General features: G+C 46.4%; 1 protein-coding gene across 3 annotated transcripts in view; it reads right to left on the bottom strand.

Annotated features, from left to right (window-relative positions):
* Nucleotides 1–5149: 5149 nt before the first annotated feature.
* The window catches only part of vwa8 (von Willebrand factor A domain containing 8), a 59175-nt gene continuing 45580 nt past the window's right edge, over nt 5150–18744 (bottom strand). For all 3 annotated transcript variants that reach the window (XM_061691327.1, XM_061691329.1, XM_061691328.1), the window contains 6 exons: nt 17767–17875; nt 13574–13699; nt 13054–13212; nt 11848–11946; nt 10365–10603; nt 5150–9313 (listed from right to left, as the gene is read on the bottom strand). In XM_061691327.1, the coding sequence (XP_061547311.1) occupies nt 9205–9313; nt 10365–10603; nt 11848–11946; nt 13054–13212; nt 13574–13699; nt 17767–17875 (841 nt within the window). In that variant the 3' untranslated portion in view covers nt 5150–9204. The remainder of the gene's footprint in view (nt 9314–10364; nt 10604–11847; nt 11947–13053; nt 13213–13573; nt 13700–17766; nt 17876–18744) is intronic.

The raw sequence follows: 18744 nt of genomic DNA, 5'->3' as shown, positions 1-18744 counted from the left end.
ATGGAGGCAACTGGCCGCAGGTGAAAAGGTTTCTGTTTGATGCCAGAGCGCACAAGCGAGGCTGGCCGACGTGTATCAACACGCGTGTAAGTCAAAGCCCCGAAACGACCACGGGCTGTTTCCCTCACCCCGGTTGGACTCTCTTTGGGACGCTGAACGATTGGGCCTAAACCACCACATCTACGACCCGTGAGGCTGCGTGACCTCACAAAAGTGGATTTTTCCGGGCTCTCAGATGCGCCCGCGCTTTCAAAACAGGACGCCAAACACGCTCGTACACGTCCTTTCTGAAACGTATCGGCGTATACGTCAGCGAGTGTCAAGGATGTCGAACGGGTCCAGGCGGACAAAATTCAACATACAATCAATTCAACTGTCAATTTCATTGATATATATATACATGATATATGAATATTTATAATATAGCAGTTCAGAGGGCCAGCTAGCAGGCCCGCAATGACGTCAGCATTTTTCCATCCTCTGATTGGTTGGTCAGAGCGAGCCACGTTTGACGAGCAAAACCCGTCCGCACGCATTAATACGTTGGCTAAATCCTGCTCCCTGGTGGTACGGATAGATTTTTTTAATGTGTTTGTCATGTTCTTAGATAAATATGCACGCGGCACAGTAGCGTGCTGTTATGTATAGCGTTTTTAACCAAATAGTATCGGTGGCTTCTATATTTATGACGTGATAGTTAAGAGTTGGATTAAGTCCGGAAAGTCCCACTAAAGGCTCAGGTACCAAACGCGCGGCCCGCCGCCGCCTTTGAATGTAGTTAGCGGGTTCGTTCAACGTCCGCGAAATGTGCCTTCTAATAGTCAACACCATTCAATTGTTCAAATTGTCCCAAAGTACAAAGAACGCAAACAGCCAGGCGCGACGGCCGCCTTTTGGGAAGCGGAACAACAGAACGACATAACGCAACGGCTCCGTCAATTCACAAAATGTGTTACCGTCATTAAAAACAATCTGCACGTGTACAATAGTGTGTGTTTGTATGCCGGGAACATTTGCACATCACCGCCTCTCACATGCATGGAAAGTGCTAACTAAATCAAGTTTTGACTGACTGACTGTTGATTGTAAGTACACTACGTCACATTGTTGTGTACGTCTCCTCAACGCTCGTGTACGCTGCAGATTTGTATTTATCCATCCATTTTCTGCCGTGCTTGTCGACTGACTGCAGAACGCATCCCGGACCGGACTCGAGTGGCTCGGGATTAGGCCCCAGCTCCCCGCGACCCTCAAACAGCAGAAGCGCTACAGAAAATAGACGGATACATACACGGAAATATTTTAAATACTACTGTAGTCAAATTATTTGGAATCTAAATATTTGTAGGAAATCTCATACAATATTGGAGAATATTCCAATGTCAGAGGTTGAGTCTCCAAAATAATAAAAATACACGTCACATAAACAAGTAAATCATAAAAACATTCCAATGAAAAAATGGAGTTGCATAAATTGGAAGCTTGCAAGAGTCAAGGCTGCGGTCAGCTGGCGAGAAAAAAGGAAGCCGAAGCAATTGAGCACCAATGAGATCACACGAACGAGCTATTCATCTCTCATTCCCCCTGGAAAGAACCCAATTAAAACCTACGAGCGTACTGTACACACTGAGAGTTTGAAATACATTTTGGCAGCTAAAGCGCACGAAAGATAACGCGATATGAGTTGTGTTGTTCCAAAACGCGTCGAAAACACTGCTGGCTTCGACTTTCTGGAAAAGGCCAGGACGTTTTCGTGGGGACGCACTCTTCAAAACGTCCAGACAGCACTCCCGTCATTCGTCGTCATTCCGGTCGCGTCCGTACGGCCGCCCTCGTTCCTCAGCGTTCGTCTTCAGCGGAATGACGTTCAGCTATCCGCGGGCTGAGAAAGACACGGAAGGGTTGCCGGTTCGGCGCGACACGGCGGCGGTCTCGGACGAGAGCGCGGCGGAATCCGCTAAACGCATCGAGAGCGGCGGCGCTCGTCGACCGGACATCCGACATCGTCGCTACGACGAGCTTTTTGCAGATCGTTCACGCCCGTCGCCACGGCACCCGCGACACACTCGCAGTCGGCGAGAAGGCCGAAAGCTTCCCGGTGCCGAGAGACGCTCGTTTCGATGGCAACTTTTTACAAGTGTGAAAAATAGAACCGCTGTAAAATAAGGTGAAATCAAGCGGCGGGCCGGGCCATCGCTTCCTGAGCTTTCGGCGCCACTTCAGCAATCAGAGAAATCATCGCCGTACGAAAACGCAATAAAAGTGAACATCGTCCGGAGCACTTCACGACCACATCGTAGCCCGCAACGTGACAAAAACAGAAGCCGTCCGAACAAAATACATCGAGCCCACCGGAGAGGCTGACAATTCAACAAATGCTACAGACGGGTTTTGCTCGTCCAACTTTGCGGTCAAAAGACGCAATTGGAAATTATCGTGGGCCACTTGCACGTTACAGCAGCCCGAACGGCCGATTGTGAAGACGCTGGTGTTCACGAAAACAGTCCAAAAAGAAAAAGAAATCAATCATTTAAAAAAAAAAAGTGAACTCATTGGTGAAATTAGGTGTGCACTTGTGTGGATGCAAGCGACTTTTGGGTTTTTTTTGGGTGACAATTCATATGTCACGCAAATAAAAAGCTAAATATACTCCCTGCAATCCACACCGATCCATTTGATGCTCACTCAGCTGAAGTCTCGCAATATTTGAGGAGAGTGAAGTCAAAGTTTTTGGGAGCTCCAGAAACGCAACATTTCTTTGGAAAAGAATTTGGGATTTTTCTTTTCCCCCCCAAAGTGTTTCGTCTGTGACGAAACACTTTGGCCTGGACCATTTCCCAAGTTAAGAGGAGTAAAACAACAACGACGACGACGACAACAAATCGATTTTGGATGCTCTCAATAAATTTGACACGACTTGAAGTCGAGGCCGAGAAGTCGCCGTGTCGTTCTACGCGGGCAGGATGGACGCACACGCCCGGCCTCCCTCCGCCGCCTACAAACCCAACGTGCACATGTCCAGTATGTTCAAAATAGAAGACTGGCTGTAAAAAATACACCACAAGCCAAAATCACACTGAATCGGAGCTAAGAAGTTATGATTCTCTTGTCAGCGTGTTATCAATCAAGCCTGTGAAAAATGTTGTGATTTTACAACTCTTTCGGAAGTCTTGAAATGAAGATGGTGGATCTCGCCATCTTACAAGTGCACTGTAGTTCCTGAAGAAACCGTAATGTTTATGAGGTCGTCAAGGAAAACAGTCACGAGGCATGCGCGCTTTCGCTGACCGCCGCACGACGACTCACATTTCGCGATGATTTTGGTGCGGGTATGGAGAAAAATGTCATGCGGTTATAAAGATTCGTTTAAAAAAAAAAAAAAAAGTATGGTTTCAGGGGAAAAACCCCCACCTTTTTACTTACTCTGTAAGCTGTTGGCCTGACTACAACTCATTTCCATAATTGACACCTCAGGCTCTCCTGACACACACACCCACACACACCCAGATTTGGTTGAGAGACCTTGCGACCACGTCATAACATTCCGGCAGGATGAACTCCAGCACACCGACAGCCGGCTATCAATCATCTGCTCGGCTAAGAGTAACAAACGGCCCCAGGCCTGCTGCGTTGCCGTGAAATCGGCCGGCAATCAGAGCCATCAATCAATCAAGGGCGCGATGAAGATGGCCATGGTGTGTGTGTGTGTGTGTGTGTGTGTTTTATGCGTCACGCTCCAGATCGACGGGGCGGCATCGCAAGCGGAACGAAATGGACCCGGCGTGTCAATAAAATGATGTGGTGCAGGACGCAGAGAGAGAAAGCGGAGCACCGTGCAGAGGTCGCAGCGGTGCATTGTGGGAGCTTGACAAGGTGAGCAGGCAGACGACTCCTGGGAAAAAGCGAGCAAGCGCCGGCCGACGGGCTTTCGAAAAGCGCCATCGTTCCCTGGAAGGAGGTGCTCGTTTTTTCTTTTCTTTTTTTTTTAAACAAAGAATCCTTTCAAGTACCCGGAGAGAGAGAAAAAAAAAAAAAAAAAAAAGCACTTTGATTATAGATGCTCTTGTGAGAATTTAGTAGGAAATTGTACAAAAATATAACGCTTACACTCATGCCAAAACAAAACAAAGTCGAGTTGTACTTTCCAGATTGCAGCATCTATTATAGAGATTTACGACCCAGTGAAATATTTCCCCAAAACTCCAAATTCACAATGAAATGACAACGAAATTAGGCAGGAATCGGCCTTCGGAAAACGATTTCCTTGTGTTTTAATGAATCTGTATAATGTGAGTTTCATGTTGTAAATTGAACTACTTCAAGAAATGAACTTTTCAACGCTATTCTAATTCAGAGGTCCCCGAGCTTTTTTCAGTCACGGGCCCGTTCAAGTGTGCCCACGTACACGATATTTCCAAAAGTATCGGCTCACCTGCCTTGGCGCACATATGATTTGAAGCCATATGCCATTCGAAATCCATATGCTTGCATGTGATGTTGGGCTTCCTTTTCGCAGCTGTAACAGCTTCAACTCTCGCGGGAAGGCTTTGGATAAGGTTTAGGGGTGACTTTATGGGGATTTTTGCCCATTCTTCCAGGAGCATATTCGTGAGGTCACGCGCCGATGTCGGACGAGAAGGCCTGGCTCGCTGTCCGCTCGAAATCGACCCAAACGCCTTCTAGCGGGTTGAGATCGGGACTGTGCAGGTCAGTCAAGTTCATCCACAACAAATTCTCTCGTCCGTGTCTTGATGGACCTTGCTTTGTGCACTGGTGCACAGACTTGTTGGAACAGGAAGGGGAAACCTCCCAAACCTTTTGACTGTCCAAACTCTCTCAAAAATTCCTTTCACTGGAGCTCAGGGGCGAATATTCTGGATACTTCCAGCTTTGTGGGAGCAGTTTGCAGATTGCCCCTTCCTGTTCCAACATGTCTGTGCATCAGTGCAAAAAAAAAAAAAAAAGGTCAACAATTCCCATCAACTTTGTGGAAAGCCTTCCCTGAAGAGTTTAAGAGGATATATTTGCAGAGGGGCGACCGATGTCATATTCAAACCTCTGGATTAACAATTGGGTGTCACTTCAATTCTGATCTACAGACAGGTGAGAAAATACTTTTGGAAGAAAAGACATTTTATTTCGCAGATCGGCAACCGTTCGTCGGTGGGGGTGACGTACGTTCCAGAAGCTGCTCGATCTCATTTTACTTTTATTTACAGATGTTTAATCACACCTCGACACACCACACCGTAGAACCAAAAGTTCAGACTTACAGAGGAGGCAAACATAAATGTCACAATTATCATAAAGCTAGCACTGAAGCTAAGAACAATAGACAATGCAAAATTATACCGAGCACTTCGGCCTGCTTCTCAAGCAACGGCAGTCATCTCGCCAAAAGTCATCTTCACAGTCAAACACAAACGACTTCATTAAAACATTCACACAGCTGCAGCAATCGAGGACGAATGGAGAGAAAAGAAATTCACACGCAAGTGACGTGACGACAAGCGCTTCTCACTCTGCGTCAGGTTTACGGAGGTCACGTTAGCGGGCGGAAACATTCTCAAAATAAGAGTGTTCCAAAGCAAATATAAATACAATCACGTATACCGTATGCTTGACATACATTGCTTCATTTGTGCCCTGCTTTAAAGACCCCCAAAATGTAAATGTCTTTTGTTTCTCAGCATGTTTGAAGTGCTGAAAACAATACAGTACACAGCGGTGTGAAAAAGGGTTGGCCCCATTCGTCGTTTGTCACAAATGTTTCCCATCATCAAACAAATTTACACAAGTAAACACAAAATGCAGTTTTTACTTGAAGGTTCTTATTATTACGGGAAAGGGGGGGAATAAAAATAAAAAATTCAACCTACCTGGGCCTGTGCGAAAAAGTGACTGCCCCCAAAAGCCCAGAACTGGTTGGGTCACCCTTAGCAGCAACAACTGCAATTCAAGCGTTTGCCATAACTTGCAATGAGTTGCTGTGGAGGAATTTTGGCCCACTCATCTATGCACAATTGTTGTCATTCAGCCACATTAGAGGATTTTCAAGTATGAAGCCCCTTTTGAAGGTCAAAGTCTTCATTCTGGTTTTCTTCAGCCATTCACAGGTGGACCTGCTGGTGTGTTTTCGATGGTTGTCCTGCTGCAGAACCAAAGTTGGCTTCAGCTTGAGGTCACAAACAGATGGCCGGACATTCTCCTCCAGGACTTTTGGGTGAACAGTAGAATTCATGCTTCCGTTTAGTCTTTAGTCTCCAGTCTTCCAGGTCCTGAAGCAGCAAAACAGCCCCACGCCATCACGCGACTCTTTTCTGAAAGGAGGTGTTACTGTCACGCCAGATGTAATGGGACACACACCTTCCAAAAAGTTCCACTTTTGTCTCATCAGAAATTGTTTTTTGTTTTTCCAAAAGTCTTGGGGATCATCAAGATGTCTATTTTTTGATTGATTTCTTTCAAAATTGAGACAAGCCTTAAATGTTGCTTTTGCTCAGCAGTGGTTTTCGTCTTAGAACTCTTTCTCGTGGTGTCGTCATGAAAACTGACCTTAACTGAGGAACCTGCATTTCTTCTGGAGGTCGTTGCGGGGTCTTTTGGGACCTCTCGGATGAGTCGTCCGTCGCTGCGCTCTTGGGGTCATTTTGGTCAGCTGACCACTCCTGAGAAGGTTCACCACTGTTCTGTGTTTTCGCCATTTGCTGAAAATGGCTCTCATTGTGGTTCACTGGAGTCCCAAAGCTTTAGAAATGGCTTTGTAACCTTTCCCACACTGATAGAGCTCAATTACCTTCTTTCTCATTTGTTCCTGAATTTCTTCAGATCTCAGCATGATGTCGAGCTTTTGAGGATCTTTTTGGTCCACTTCATTTATTCCTTCAAAGTAAAAAAACTGAATTTTGTGTTTACTTGTGTTGTCTTTGTCAGGTCTGCTGTCGCAGCATCCTGAGCTCTGCCCCAGAGTGTGTGTGTGATTTCTTGCAGGTGCGGTGCATTGGAGATACTCAGCAGCTGTTTTCCATCCCCAATTTAAGATGGCCCTGGACTCCAGCACACCGCCAGATTCTCTAGTGCCTACTTCGAGTTTGTAATGTAGCAATTCTGAACCTTGAGACTTTTGAGAACTGTTCTAAGCCGTCGTTGCGCTTGTTCCCTCTCCTGCCACTCGCTGACCACCAGAGCCTGCGCATCTCCAGTACCTGCCAACCCGCACAAAGCCCACAAAGCCCACAAAGCCTCCTCGCCTGCCAGCGGTTGTCTGCCTCCGACCTAGTGATTGCCCAATAAACATTCATTCTTGAACCGTCCATTTCTCGCCTCTGCGTTTGGGTCCAACTCATTACAGGAACCCTGACAGTCTTCGACTAATATTTTTTTTAATTGAATGATGGGAAACATTTAAGTGTGACAAACATGCAAAAAAAAATCAGAAATCAGGAAGGGAGCAAAGAGATTTTTACACCACTGTAGTACTGAATTGTTGAGATATGGCTTCAAACTCTTTTTCACCTCAATTTTCCTGATTTTGTGGACGTGGCTAAAAAGCATCCTTTTGACATCACGAAGATGAGACGAGGATGCGGCAAGCACCCTTATCCCATGCAGTGGCCATTTGCCGGAATTTCCACTTCCTTGTTCCGAAACCCACTTTGACCAGTATAGCGCGTATAGCGCGCAATGGGCCTTGAAACTATGCCCACAACTGGGAAAAAATGCATCTTCCCTAAAGTATCATATTTTTGGGCGACGTGCGTCGCGAGGCAGCGGCGAAGCGAGCCCGTCGCAAGTCGGACGTCAGCGCACGTCTTTGATTGACAGGCTCGAGGCGGGAGCTCTCAGCGACATGCCTGCAGCGTCTGCAAGCTGAAAGAATGTCTCAGTTCTTGACCTTGTGGAAGCTTGATTTCACGTATTTTTGTGATTTTTGTATCCATTCGTTTATTGTCTGGCTTGTTAACTAATTTTGGTCACTTTTGGGGGTCTTTAAATGTGGAAATTGTCCAAGAACATTCGATGAGGTCAAATCAACGGAAGCTCGTGCGGTTCCGGTGATCCGCTCAGTCCGCCAAACGCTGATTGCGCTTTCGGGCGAGTGCGCCGGCCAGACAGCGCTGTGGTCAAAACACTCGGTTGAATGCAGAGCAGCGAGTCAAGTTCAAAGTTCATGTGTGTCAATAAACGTTCTGTTTTGGTCTGACTTCCTGTTCCTGTCGCCTCTCCCTGTCCTTTCTTCGTGATGTGGGTCAGCCAGCAAACAGCATAAATGCCTTTTTTTTCTCTCTCTCTGTCTGTCTGGCAACAAGCAGCCGGGCAAGTGTGTGATGTGTCCCGGACATTTTCTGGAGCTGGGTCAAGTTTTATAATTAATACAGAGCTGTTGACACACAAAGAGCAGTTTTTTAAGTTGGTTTTTGCCAGTCTGCTAAGAGCAACTTTTTAAAAATGTGTCGACATGTTAAAATTGTGTCGCGCCAAGCAGCACGGCGGCCTAGAGGTTAGCACGGTGCTAAGGTTAGGGTTTGAATCTCTCTGCTGCCTTACGGTTGTTCTGTGTTAAGCTAATTGAAGGCACGGATGTGACAGTGAACGGTCGCACGTCTATATGAGTCCTGCGACTGACTGGCGACCGGTAAAGGTCGCACCCCTACCTCTCACCCGAAGTCGCCCGGTTAGGATCCAGCTCGGCCGCGATCCTCACGAGGACAAGCGCTACAGAAAATGGTAGACCGGGTTGTGACAAACTCTGCCTAGCAACGAGTGACATGCTCAGAAAAGCTACTTTTATAATGAATACGCTGCTGTGTGACATGAAAAGCACATCAGACACTTTTTTTGTTCAAAGCTTAATCCATAAATGCTGCACTTTTAAAATGTTTTTATTTTAATCCAAATGCCACTGAAAAGTTGATGTGATGGCTTCAGCGACGTCACAGCGACACTTGTGCCGACGGAGCGGGAGGTCTACCCACGAAATAGGATCTCCGATTCCTCGCAGGACCGACTTGACCGTCGGCGCCCCGAGCGAGCGCGTTGACGCGGACGTCGCGGGGGCTCGAGGAAAGGCGGCCGCCGCACTCAGGTGGGGCATTCCTCACTCATTCCCAGTCAACAAAATAGTCGGCAGGAAAGTGTGGCTGTGTGTGTGTGTGTGTGTGTGTGTGTGTGCGTGCGTGCGTGTGCGATCAGTCGGAGGCACCGTCAGACCCCGACCAGCAAGCTGGATGTGAAGATCTGCTGCAGTATTTGGGGGATCCGCTTGGTATCCATAGCAACGAAGGACCTCCCGGCCGGAAGGGTCTGCTGGAGTCTGAGGCACAAGAGAGAAAGCATCTTTAAAAAAAGGGCGGAACTCATAGACGCCGTTTGTTTGTTTTTATCCGCTAAACGGATGATTACGACACAAATCTTTCAGTCTTTGGCGTGAACGAGGAAGCGCTGACAGTCAACGACAACGGGCGTCATCTTTCTTCTTGACGTTTGGACAGTAAGAAGAGAACAAGTTTTGTTTTTTGTTTTTCAAGTTTTGTTTTCTCCTTGCCCTTTCGGAAGTGACCCGGTCGCGTGTCGAGCGTGCAGGGCATCCGGCTGCCCCCATTGGGGAGCCGGCACAGCGTTTGGTGCGCCAACTTTTGACTGTGGAAGTGAAAACAAGAAAGCTTCATTTCTTACAGCGGGACTGCTCAGTTTGATCACGTTTTTTGAAACCCGAACCCTGGTTCGGAATCCTAACTTTTGTTTGAAACCCTCCTTTGAAATCATACGCATGCTCCAAACCCACATTTGAAACGAACCACAGGCTTGGTTACGTAAACCCGTAATTTGAAACCCTACTTTGAAACTGTAACCCTGATTTCAAACCTTAATTTGAAACTGTAGCTGTAATTTGAAACGCGAAGACTCACTTGAAGTCCAACACTGCAACCCTAGCTGTGGCTTAAAAGCATAATTTGAAAGCGTAGCTGTAGTTTGGATGTCAAAACTCTACATTCCATCCCTAACTGTGGCACGAAACCCCAATTTTCAAACCCAAACGTGTAACCCTTTTTGAAGCCCTACTCCGAAACCCTGTCACTGGCTTAAAACCCTCATTTAAAACCCTACTTTGAAAACCGTAGCTGTTGTTTGAAACGCTAACCCAGGCGACCCAATCCCGGGCTAGAAACCCTACCCAGGACTGAAGGCGCTGGCTTTTTCCCCCCAGGCACTGTGAAAGCAGGTTAGAGTTAGCTTCTAAATTTCATGTGCGTTTGAACTCTGACAAGGTGCTGTCGATGATTTCTTGACAAAGGAATGATTTATAAACTCGGAGTTGCCAGTTGAACCGGCTTCCCGTCGTCAGGCCTCGGCCCCGCCCTCACCTTTCGGCCTGATCGCCCAGAGAGCCGATGAAAACGGCGAAGGCGTCGACCCGGGGGTCCGAGACGAGGACCCGGGCGAAGCGCTCGGGTCCGATGCCGTAGCGCTCCAGGTTGGCGTCGCTCAGCACCACCACGAAGCGCTCGTCGGCCTCCTCCCGCGCCAGCTCCTCGACGCTGGCCGCCGTGCCCTCCAGCGTGTGATCGCCGCTCATGCAGAACTGAGAGTGGGCGTGCATGGTCTGCGGCGCACGGGACGGAGAGAAAAAAGTCATGCTAGCAAATGTTGTGCAGAAGTGTGACGGCAAATCCAGTGAGTGTAATTTGCTTGTTCTCTCTTCGTTTCCTTCAAATAATGTCGCCCCAGATGCCAAAAGAGCAAACGTGTGACGATAACCATCGACAGCGAATAAGGACCAAGCGCTGCCGCAAATAGCGCAAGTAATTGACGCCAACCCCTAAAAATCCACAAGATAGCAGTAGAGCACTTTTTTATTTTATTTTATTTTTTTTATTAAACAAGGCGACTTAATGAAGGGCGGCACGGTAGACGACCGTTTAGAGCGTCAGCCTCACGGTTCTGAGGACCGGCCCCGCCTGTGCGGAGTTTGCATGTTCTCCCCGTGCCTGCGTGGACAAACAGGCGGGTTTGCGAATGGCGACTATGTGGGAACGCTGGAAGCACAAATGGAGCGTCATGTGACAAAGGAAAGCTTTTTGGTTGCTCAGCGCAATACGCATCGATGAATATATTGAATATTGCAAGGCTTTAATTCCATAAGGGCGCAGAAATGGCCAAAAGCTGACAGTAGCACTCTGCAAACGCCTCACAGGTGCATCTCAAGAAATTAGAATCGTGTCAAAAGCATGATTCAGTTAGGTAGTTCAATTGAAAAAGTCAAAGATATAGAGATGCAATACACACATTCAGAGGTCAATAATTTCAGGATTTTGTTCACTATAATGTTGATGATTATAGCTCGCAGCAAACAAAGACCCAAAATTCACCATCTCTAGAAAGGAGAATATTACGGAACAAACAATTAAGAAAGAATGAAAGTCATTTTCTCAAGTAGAAACTAAGCAGCAATTTTCTATATTATATTCTCATTTATTAAGATTAACCAAAACGCTTCCCTGTCCATTACAGGCACCTTAAAAGGGCGAGTTGTTTATTCAGTTTATTTTAGCTTTATTATACAGTGGGTAACTTCTCCTTCTACTCATATACAGTTCGCAACGTTAAAATGTAACTATTTACTTGTCTGTAAAGCGAGGGGTTCGGATGGCAACCACGTGGCCCCGGAACAGTTTCATTCTATTTCCATTACTTCCGATGGGAAAAATAGGTTGGAAAAGCGAACAACTTGAACGTCGTCAGGCAGCGGATCGTGTTCCATTTTGGAGCTTCGACTGCACTTTGGTCGAAGTCGGCAAACATAAATGGCTGCAGCGACATTCAATTCACATTTCCAAAAACGTCTACCTTGATAACTTGGAGCCTCTGCTTGTTGTTCTTGGGGACTTTGTCCACTCGGACCAGTTCGATGTCATAGCCGTCGCCCGAGTGGCCCACGATGTCGTACTGTGGCCAAGAAAAGAACAACACACGAGATTGAGCAATAGTCAACATGAAATCGCTGTTATTCTGATACGACTTGCACGGAGGACGACGCGCCAAGTCGGGGAGGGGTGCGCTCCCACACGATGCCCCCTCGAATATTTCAAACCCGTCGAACGCGGAAATGCCCGACTGCTCATTTGCACTGTTGCCAGGCAGGAGAATGTGTTTCTTTTTAAAGCAAATGTACAACCTCGTAGATCACCGCTTCATGTTTGAACATAATGAGATTATCGGTGTTCTCCTACATGTACTGTTCAAAATAGCTAAACATGTTTATAATGGGCGGCACGGTGGACGACTGGTTAGAGCGTCTGCCTCACGGTTCTGAGGACCGGGGTTCAATCCCCGGCCCCCGCCTGTGTGGCGTTTGCATGTTCTCCCCGTGCCTGCGTGGCTTTTCCCCGGGCACTCCGGTTTCCTCCCACGTCCCAAAAACATGCATGCTCGGTTCATTGACAACTCTAAATTGCCCGTAAGTGTGAATGTGAGTGCGAATGGTTGTTTGTTTGTATGTGCCCTGCGATTGGGCGGCAACCGGTTCGGGGTGTCCCCCGCCTCCTGCCCGATGATAGCTGGGGTAGACTCCAGCACGCCCGCGACCCTCGTGAGGAGAAGCGGCTCAGAAAATGGACGGATGGATGTTTATAATGTCATTCTCCAATCTACATAAAATGTTAATTCTTCTACATTAACCAGTAAATGTGCAGTTTGGTTAAAATGTTGTTTGCATTTTAGTTTTAAAGAAACAAGAATGCTGGAATCACGTGCCTTAAAAGTCAACAAAACTCGAAGTTCACTCATTAGCATGTGTGAGGTTATACAAGAGGTAAGCAAACCTGCTGACGAGTGTGTTTGTTTTTTTTGTTTTTTTTCCACACTCTGGAACAGATGAATTCACTTGACATGATTTTATATGAGAGGAAAATGAAATCAGAACCGGCATCACGTAGCAGACTGTATCCTACTTTGGAGGTGGGACTTGAAAGAGAGGGAAAAGCAGCGGTTCCTGATCATTTCCCTGAGGAACGCTCAAATGCAAACAGGATGTTTGGGTGTGACCGCCCGCACCTTGAACTTGTGTTCGTAGCTTTCCAGAGCCTCCATGACCATACACACGGCCTCCATGGAGCGCTCCAGGCGGCCGTCCACGCCGTTGAAGCGGTACATGCTCCCCGACACGTCGACGAGCACCCGCAGACGTTTGGGTTTTTGCTGGGGCGTGCCGGGCTGTCGATGCACCACACAAAGGCAACAGTAACTAAAACAAAACACGTCATTTGCTTTCAACTTGTCTAAGATGCTAAACACACACGCGAGGCAATGATTCATTGTTGGAGAAGATATATGCAAGATTTGGAGGTAAATGAGGCAGAAAAAGACTGCCTGATGACATAACTGTTGTATAGCACAGGAACGAGTATGCATGACAGTAGAAGACATGGTGCCTGAGAAGAAAGCCAGGGCGGAATAATAATCTTGCATATACCGCTGGAATGTACCGTCTTACACAAAAAGGTCAACTGTGTGTGTGTGTGTGATTTAAGATGTGGTGCAGTCGTGAGGGGGAAAAAAAAGAAAGAAAAGAAACCTCGGGGTCCAGTTCTCCCCTGCGTTTGTAAATGGCCCTTTCGCCGGTGAGGCCGTCGATGATTTTGGCGTCGTCCAGTTCGCCCAGAGCTTGGTTCTTCAGCCACTGGCGCTCCTTGGCTTTGGCCTGAACGCACACACAAAAACGTGGTCCTTTTGTTCACCGGTGACACACGTCAACGGTGGAAGCGCCCACATGCTTAACGGCAGTGGTGGGAAGTCATGAATTACAAATACATTTTAGCTGATTTTTTAGGAACAGTATGTGCCTTACTATAGTTTTATTTTGACTCCCATATGCAGTATGTGAAAAGGGGTCCTTTCTACCCCTTACTTTTCCCCCCCTTTCGGTTGTCAGGCCCGCCCTTCCTCAGCAACTCCGTACACCAGTTGACTACCATGCACGTGATATGGTGTTCATTCGCTAATAGGTTCCATAGACACGCTATAGGCTCGATTTGCTTGTGCTGGGACCACTAATAACAACACAGGTTATACTAACATATCAACTCTTACAGGTGTTTAGACACTAAAAAGAATCCCACGGCACCACTCATCAGTAGCACTGCCTTGCTCATTTCCCACATCCTGTCCTGCCCTTTTCTGTCCTCTCTCATCTTGTTCTCTTGGTTAGTTATTGCTTTGCTTGTCCTCATCGGATGCCCCCCCCCCCCCCCCCCCCCCCCCCCAATCCACAAATAAGATCACGATTTGACTGTTGTAATGTTACTTGTGCTCAAATATCTAGACTTTCTATTGTTCTGCTGTGGTTCGCACCCCTATTCCCCTTGTCTGTTCCGTCCCTCTGTCTGTCCTCTAAAACCCTTTTCTGTCTGGCTGCATTTTCAATAAACACCAGAATAATTAACAAAAATAATAAATAAATGAAACAGAGCGAGTATTTCAAACTCCTCTGTTGCACAGGAAAACTGTTCCAGCACAAAAGACGTACAGATCCACCACATCCACCTGAACAGGACAGCTTTAAAAAAAAAAAAAAAAAAAAAAGAATGCTGTTTTTTTTTTATGCTACCACAAAAACGTACCATTCACGGCCAAGAGGACAAAAGATAGTAGACATAGAAGCAGATTTTCTTTCTTGTTTCATTATTATACTGAAAGGTGTCCCTCAAAAAAAGGCATTGCAGTGTTACTACTTAGATTTACTTTGAATGGGACCACTGCTGTTTTGTCGATCACCTTTTTTTTGCCAGTGCATCAAAGTCTGGTGTTGGGTTTGTTGTGGCAATTCTCAGAACACATCTGAGGTGTTCATCACTCAGCTGGGATCTGTGGGATGTTTTTTTGGTGTTCGTCACACTAAAAGTCTGCTCACACACATATGTAGCGCCAAATACCACCAGCATCTTCCGGATTTTTGGAAATGTGTCTGCGCCTAATGAAGCATAAAACTCATCCAGTTTGAGAGTTGAACTTCTCTATGAAGACAGTATCTATCACATTGGAGATCAATCAGTTCTATCTGCAGCTCCCGTGGCGCTGGTGTCTTGTGTGACTGAATCTTGGATGGCAGTTTGTCAGATAAAGGCTGAGCACCGCAAGCTCGATTTTAACCGCTGAGCCGTAGCCATCAGTTCCTGCGTTGATCGGCTGTTAGCATAATCAGCATGCTTGGTAGAAAAGTGACGGATGATGTTATATTCCTCTAAAACCGCAATGGTTTCTTAACAAATTAGACATACAGCCTTTGACCGGACTTCGGTCAAAAAGTATTTCGTAGTCCATTCTATATGAAACACTCGGCACTCACTGTCCACTTTTCTTTTCTTTGGCCCACTCGTGGTTGAAGAAGGGTTCAGAGCAGTAGCAGAGTAAAAACAGAACAGCCAAAGTCAAGTCAATGTATCACTGTACCTACTGTGCTACCTGGTGGAACCACTGGGCATTACAGGACAAGGTCAAATGAATGCACTCATGATTTTGATATGATTTGGGCGATTCTGTACCAATGTTTGGCGGGCCGGATTGAAATGATCAACGGGCCGGATGTGGCCCGGGGGCCTGAATTTTCCCACGCCTGTTTTATGTGGTCCCACAATCTCTTTCATGCACGAGGTTATACGTGGAAAAGTCTTTCGGGTGTTGGCAGACCGACTCGGGGGGCTTTCCCCGAAGACAAACACACGACTACCGGAGACAAATTCCTTGTGTGTTTTGGACATACTTGGCAAATAAAGATGATTCTGATTCTGATTCTGACGATGCACTGCTGAAAGCTTGCCAGGAATGCTTCATCTTGCATGCGTGCGTGTGCGTGTGCGTGTGTGCGATCAAAATAACACGAGGATGACGCCATCTCGCGAGCGTAATCTCCCTCGCATTAACGGCCCGTGGCGACAAGGACAAACAATGAGCACTTTTGTTCACATTCAAAGCAGACACCTGCATGGGAAAAAAAAAGGCACACAAAGAGCTTCGCACCTTGACAGGCGAACAACGGAGCTAGCGTGGCCGCCGCGGAATCGTCCGCATGTGACACGCACACGGCTCCTCAACCACGCGCAAACATAGTCCAAGCAAAGAAACCACATCCCTCCTTTCCCGCGTTACCTTACTGATCTTTCCACTGTCATGTTTTGGCCGACAGGCTTTAGAATAAAACAAAATATATTTTTAGGGTTATTGTAGTTGCAGGAGTAGTAGTATTAGCTCAACTTTTAGGACTTGGGCTTTAGACCCAGAGGGTAAAATCCGCCAGAGGCGTTTGATCCATGAATCGACTAACACATTTCCGAGGATGTCCACTTTTAAGCCTTTCTGTGACTCTTCCAGTCTCCCTCTATCTCCGTTGCAACCTTCGGCCACTTCCCTCTGAGAACATCACGTCTGAGGCCTCGCAACGGCGAAGAACTGTTGATCGGTGAGGCGTCGTCTTGGTCACGATGTCACGATGACTGTTTGAATACCAATTGTAAGTGAACCAGGAAATTGACATCAAAAGCCTGTTGTGAATTTTGAACAGTTTAAAATTCACATCAAAAGTTTGGAGGTCAAAATTAAGTTCACTTGTTAAGGTTCTCCTGAACTTTCATCCAAAAGCCGAATATCCTCAACTTGTTGTAAATTGTGTGTGTATACAAAATATACGTCACACAAAACACCGAACAAGGCGGTTAGCTGCTAATTTTAGCTTTCAAACTCGACTGAACATAAGTCTGGCAAACTGGCTAACACTGCACTTGGCTCCTAACTTTACCTTACATTCACAAAGTGATAAACAGCCACCATTTTGGTGGAATTTCCTAAAAAACATCGAATGAGCACCTCAAATGCCTCCAAAAATCAGACGTAACAGGTAAACTGAATTTAAAATAAATAAATAAATAATCAACTCTTAAAGTACACGACCTACTCTACGTACTGCTCACACTGCTCCTCTCATGAATAGTGCTCCATTTGCGCAATTGAAGTGGAGTTTTTAGGGCAGGTGACGTCGTTTGAAATGTTACGGTCATTTTGAAGCCTCGACCACTTTACGGCTCGTACGGGTTTATTGGTGGAGATTTTGCACTGAAACTTGACAGCCAATTGGAGAAGGCAGATGAAACCCAAAGTTCGAGGCGATAGGTTGAGAAATAATCAGGTTATACGGATTTACTCAAATTTGAAGTGTTTTTGAGCCGACTTTCTGGTGATAGAGTCACTGTTGTGAAATCTTGTCACGTTGCTATTTACTCTTCTAAACAAGTCAGGGAAAACGGCTGACATCTAAGTGCAGTTTGCAGAGTGCAGTTAGCTTAGAAACTAATTGAGGGCGGCTCGGTGGTCGAGTGGCTAGCACGTCCACCTCGCAGTCCGGTTTGCACGTTCTCTCCGTGCTTGATATATATACAAAAGGGATGGATGGATATTCTATATAGGTCAAGAAAAATGACTAACTATGCAGTTAACCCCTAACGTTAGCTTAGTACACGAGTCAGTGAAAATGCTAACAATGGCGTTAGCTGCTAACGCTGGCTTACATACTCAGCGGAAGTCAATTGCTACCACTGAAGTTAGCTGCTGCCGTTAGCTTGCCTGCTCTACAGGTATTAGTCTCTGAAAGTATTCTAAAAAGCGTTAAGAGCCCGTGATGGTGCTGATTGTTATGTTGAAGTGGCTCAACCAAGGTTTTCCCGATACATTCAGGAATATTCCCCCTCTGAAGAGAAAGGTTAAACATGAGCAGCAAACCTGCAAAGTGTCCAAGATAATGCGCAGGGACTGAACTTGTTTCCGGACGGCGCTGGAGAATCGCTCGTAGGTGGTGGCGTCGTACTCGCTCATATCGATCTCCTTCAGCCTGAGAGGAGGTGCAAACAATTTTACAGTCATTAAATGTCCCGTTTCAATAGACTTTACCATCAGGTGAGGAGTTTCGCAGCTGAGCAGCTAAGAACCTATTGTATATAGACCCTTTCCAATTTGAATATCATGGAAAAGTTTATTTATTTCCATAATTCCATTCAAACAGTTAAACTTTGATAGATTACAGATTCAGGGCCCACAATTTCAACAATTTCAAGTATTTATTTGTTTATTTTTACATAATTTGGAAATCAGGAATTGAAAAAAATGTGAATATTGTGACGAAATCACCACTTACTTCTCAGTTTTGGCAGGAAAAAAAAGAAAGCAATTAGGGTCACATTAAATCAATCAAAATATGACACGTTAATCTTCAACACTTGGTTGGGAATCCCTTTGCTTGAATCACTGCGTGGATGCGCCGTGGCATTGAGGCAATCGGCCCGTGGCGTTGCCTGGGAGTTATGGAAGCTCAGATTTCCTTGATGCTTGCCGTCGGTTCCACTTTGTTTTTGGGTCCGGTGCCCCTCATTTTCCTCTTGATAATACCCCATGCATTCTCAATGGGGTTTAGATCCGGCGAGTTGCCTGGCCAGTCGAGCACTGTGACGGCATGGGCATCAAAGCAGGTTTTGGTGCTTCTGGCGGTATGGGCAGGGGCCAGGTCCTGCTGGAAGATGAAATCTGCATCTCCATACAGATCCTCAGCAGAAGGAACCATCAAGTCCTCTAAAACATTCTGGTAGACCAACACCTGCACTGGACATTGCACCCCAAATCATGACTGACTGTGGATCTTTCACACTGGACCTCAAGCAGCTTAGGTACTGTTCTTCACCCGTCTTCCTCCAAACCCTCGGACCT

Source organism: Phycodurus eques, chromosome 12 (assembly GCF_024500275.1).
Source record: "Phycodurus eques isolate BA_2022a chromosome 12, UOR_Pequ_1.1, whole genome shotgun sequence".
Classification (NCBI taxonomy): Eukaryota; Metazoa; Chordata; class Actinopteri; order Syngnathiformes; family Syngnathidae; genus Phycodurus; species Phycodurus eques.
Note: the sequence above shows the minus strand (reverse complement) of the source record. Positions and strands in the feature narration are given on the sequence as shown.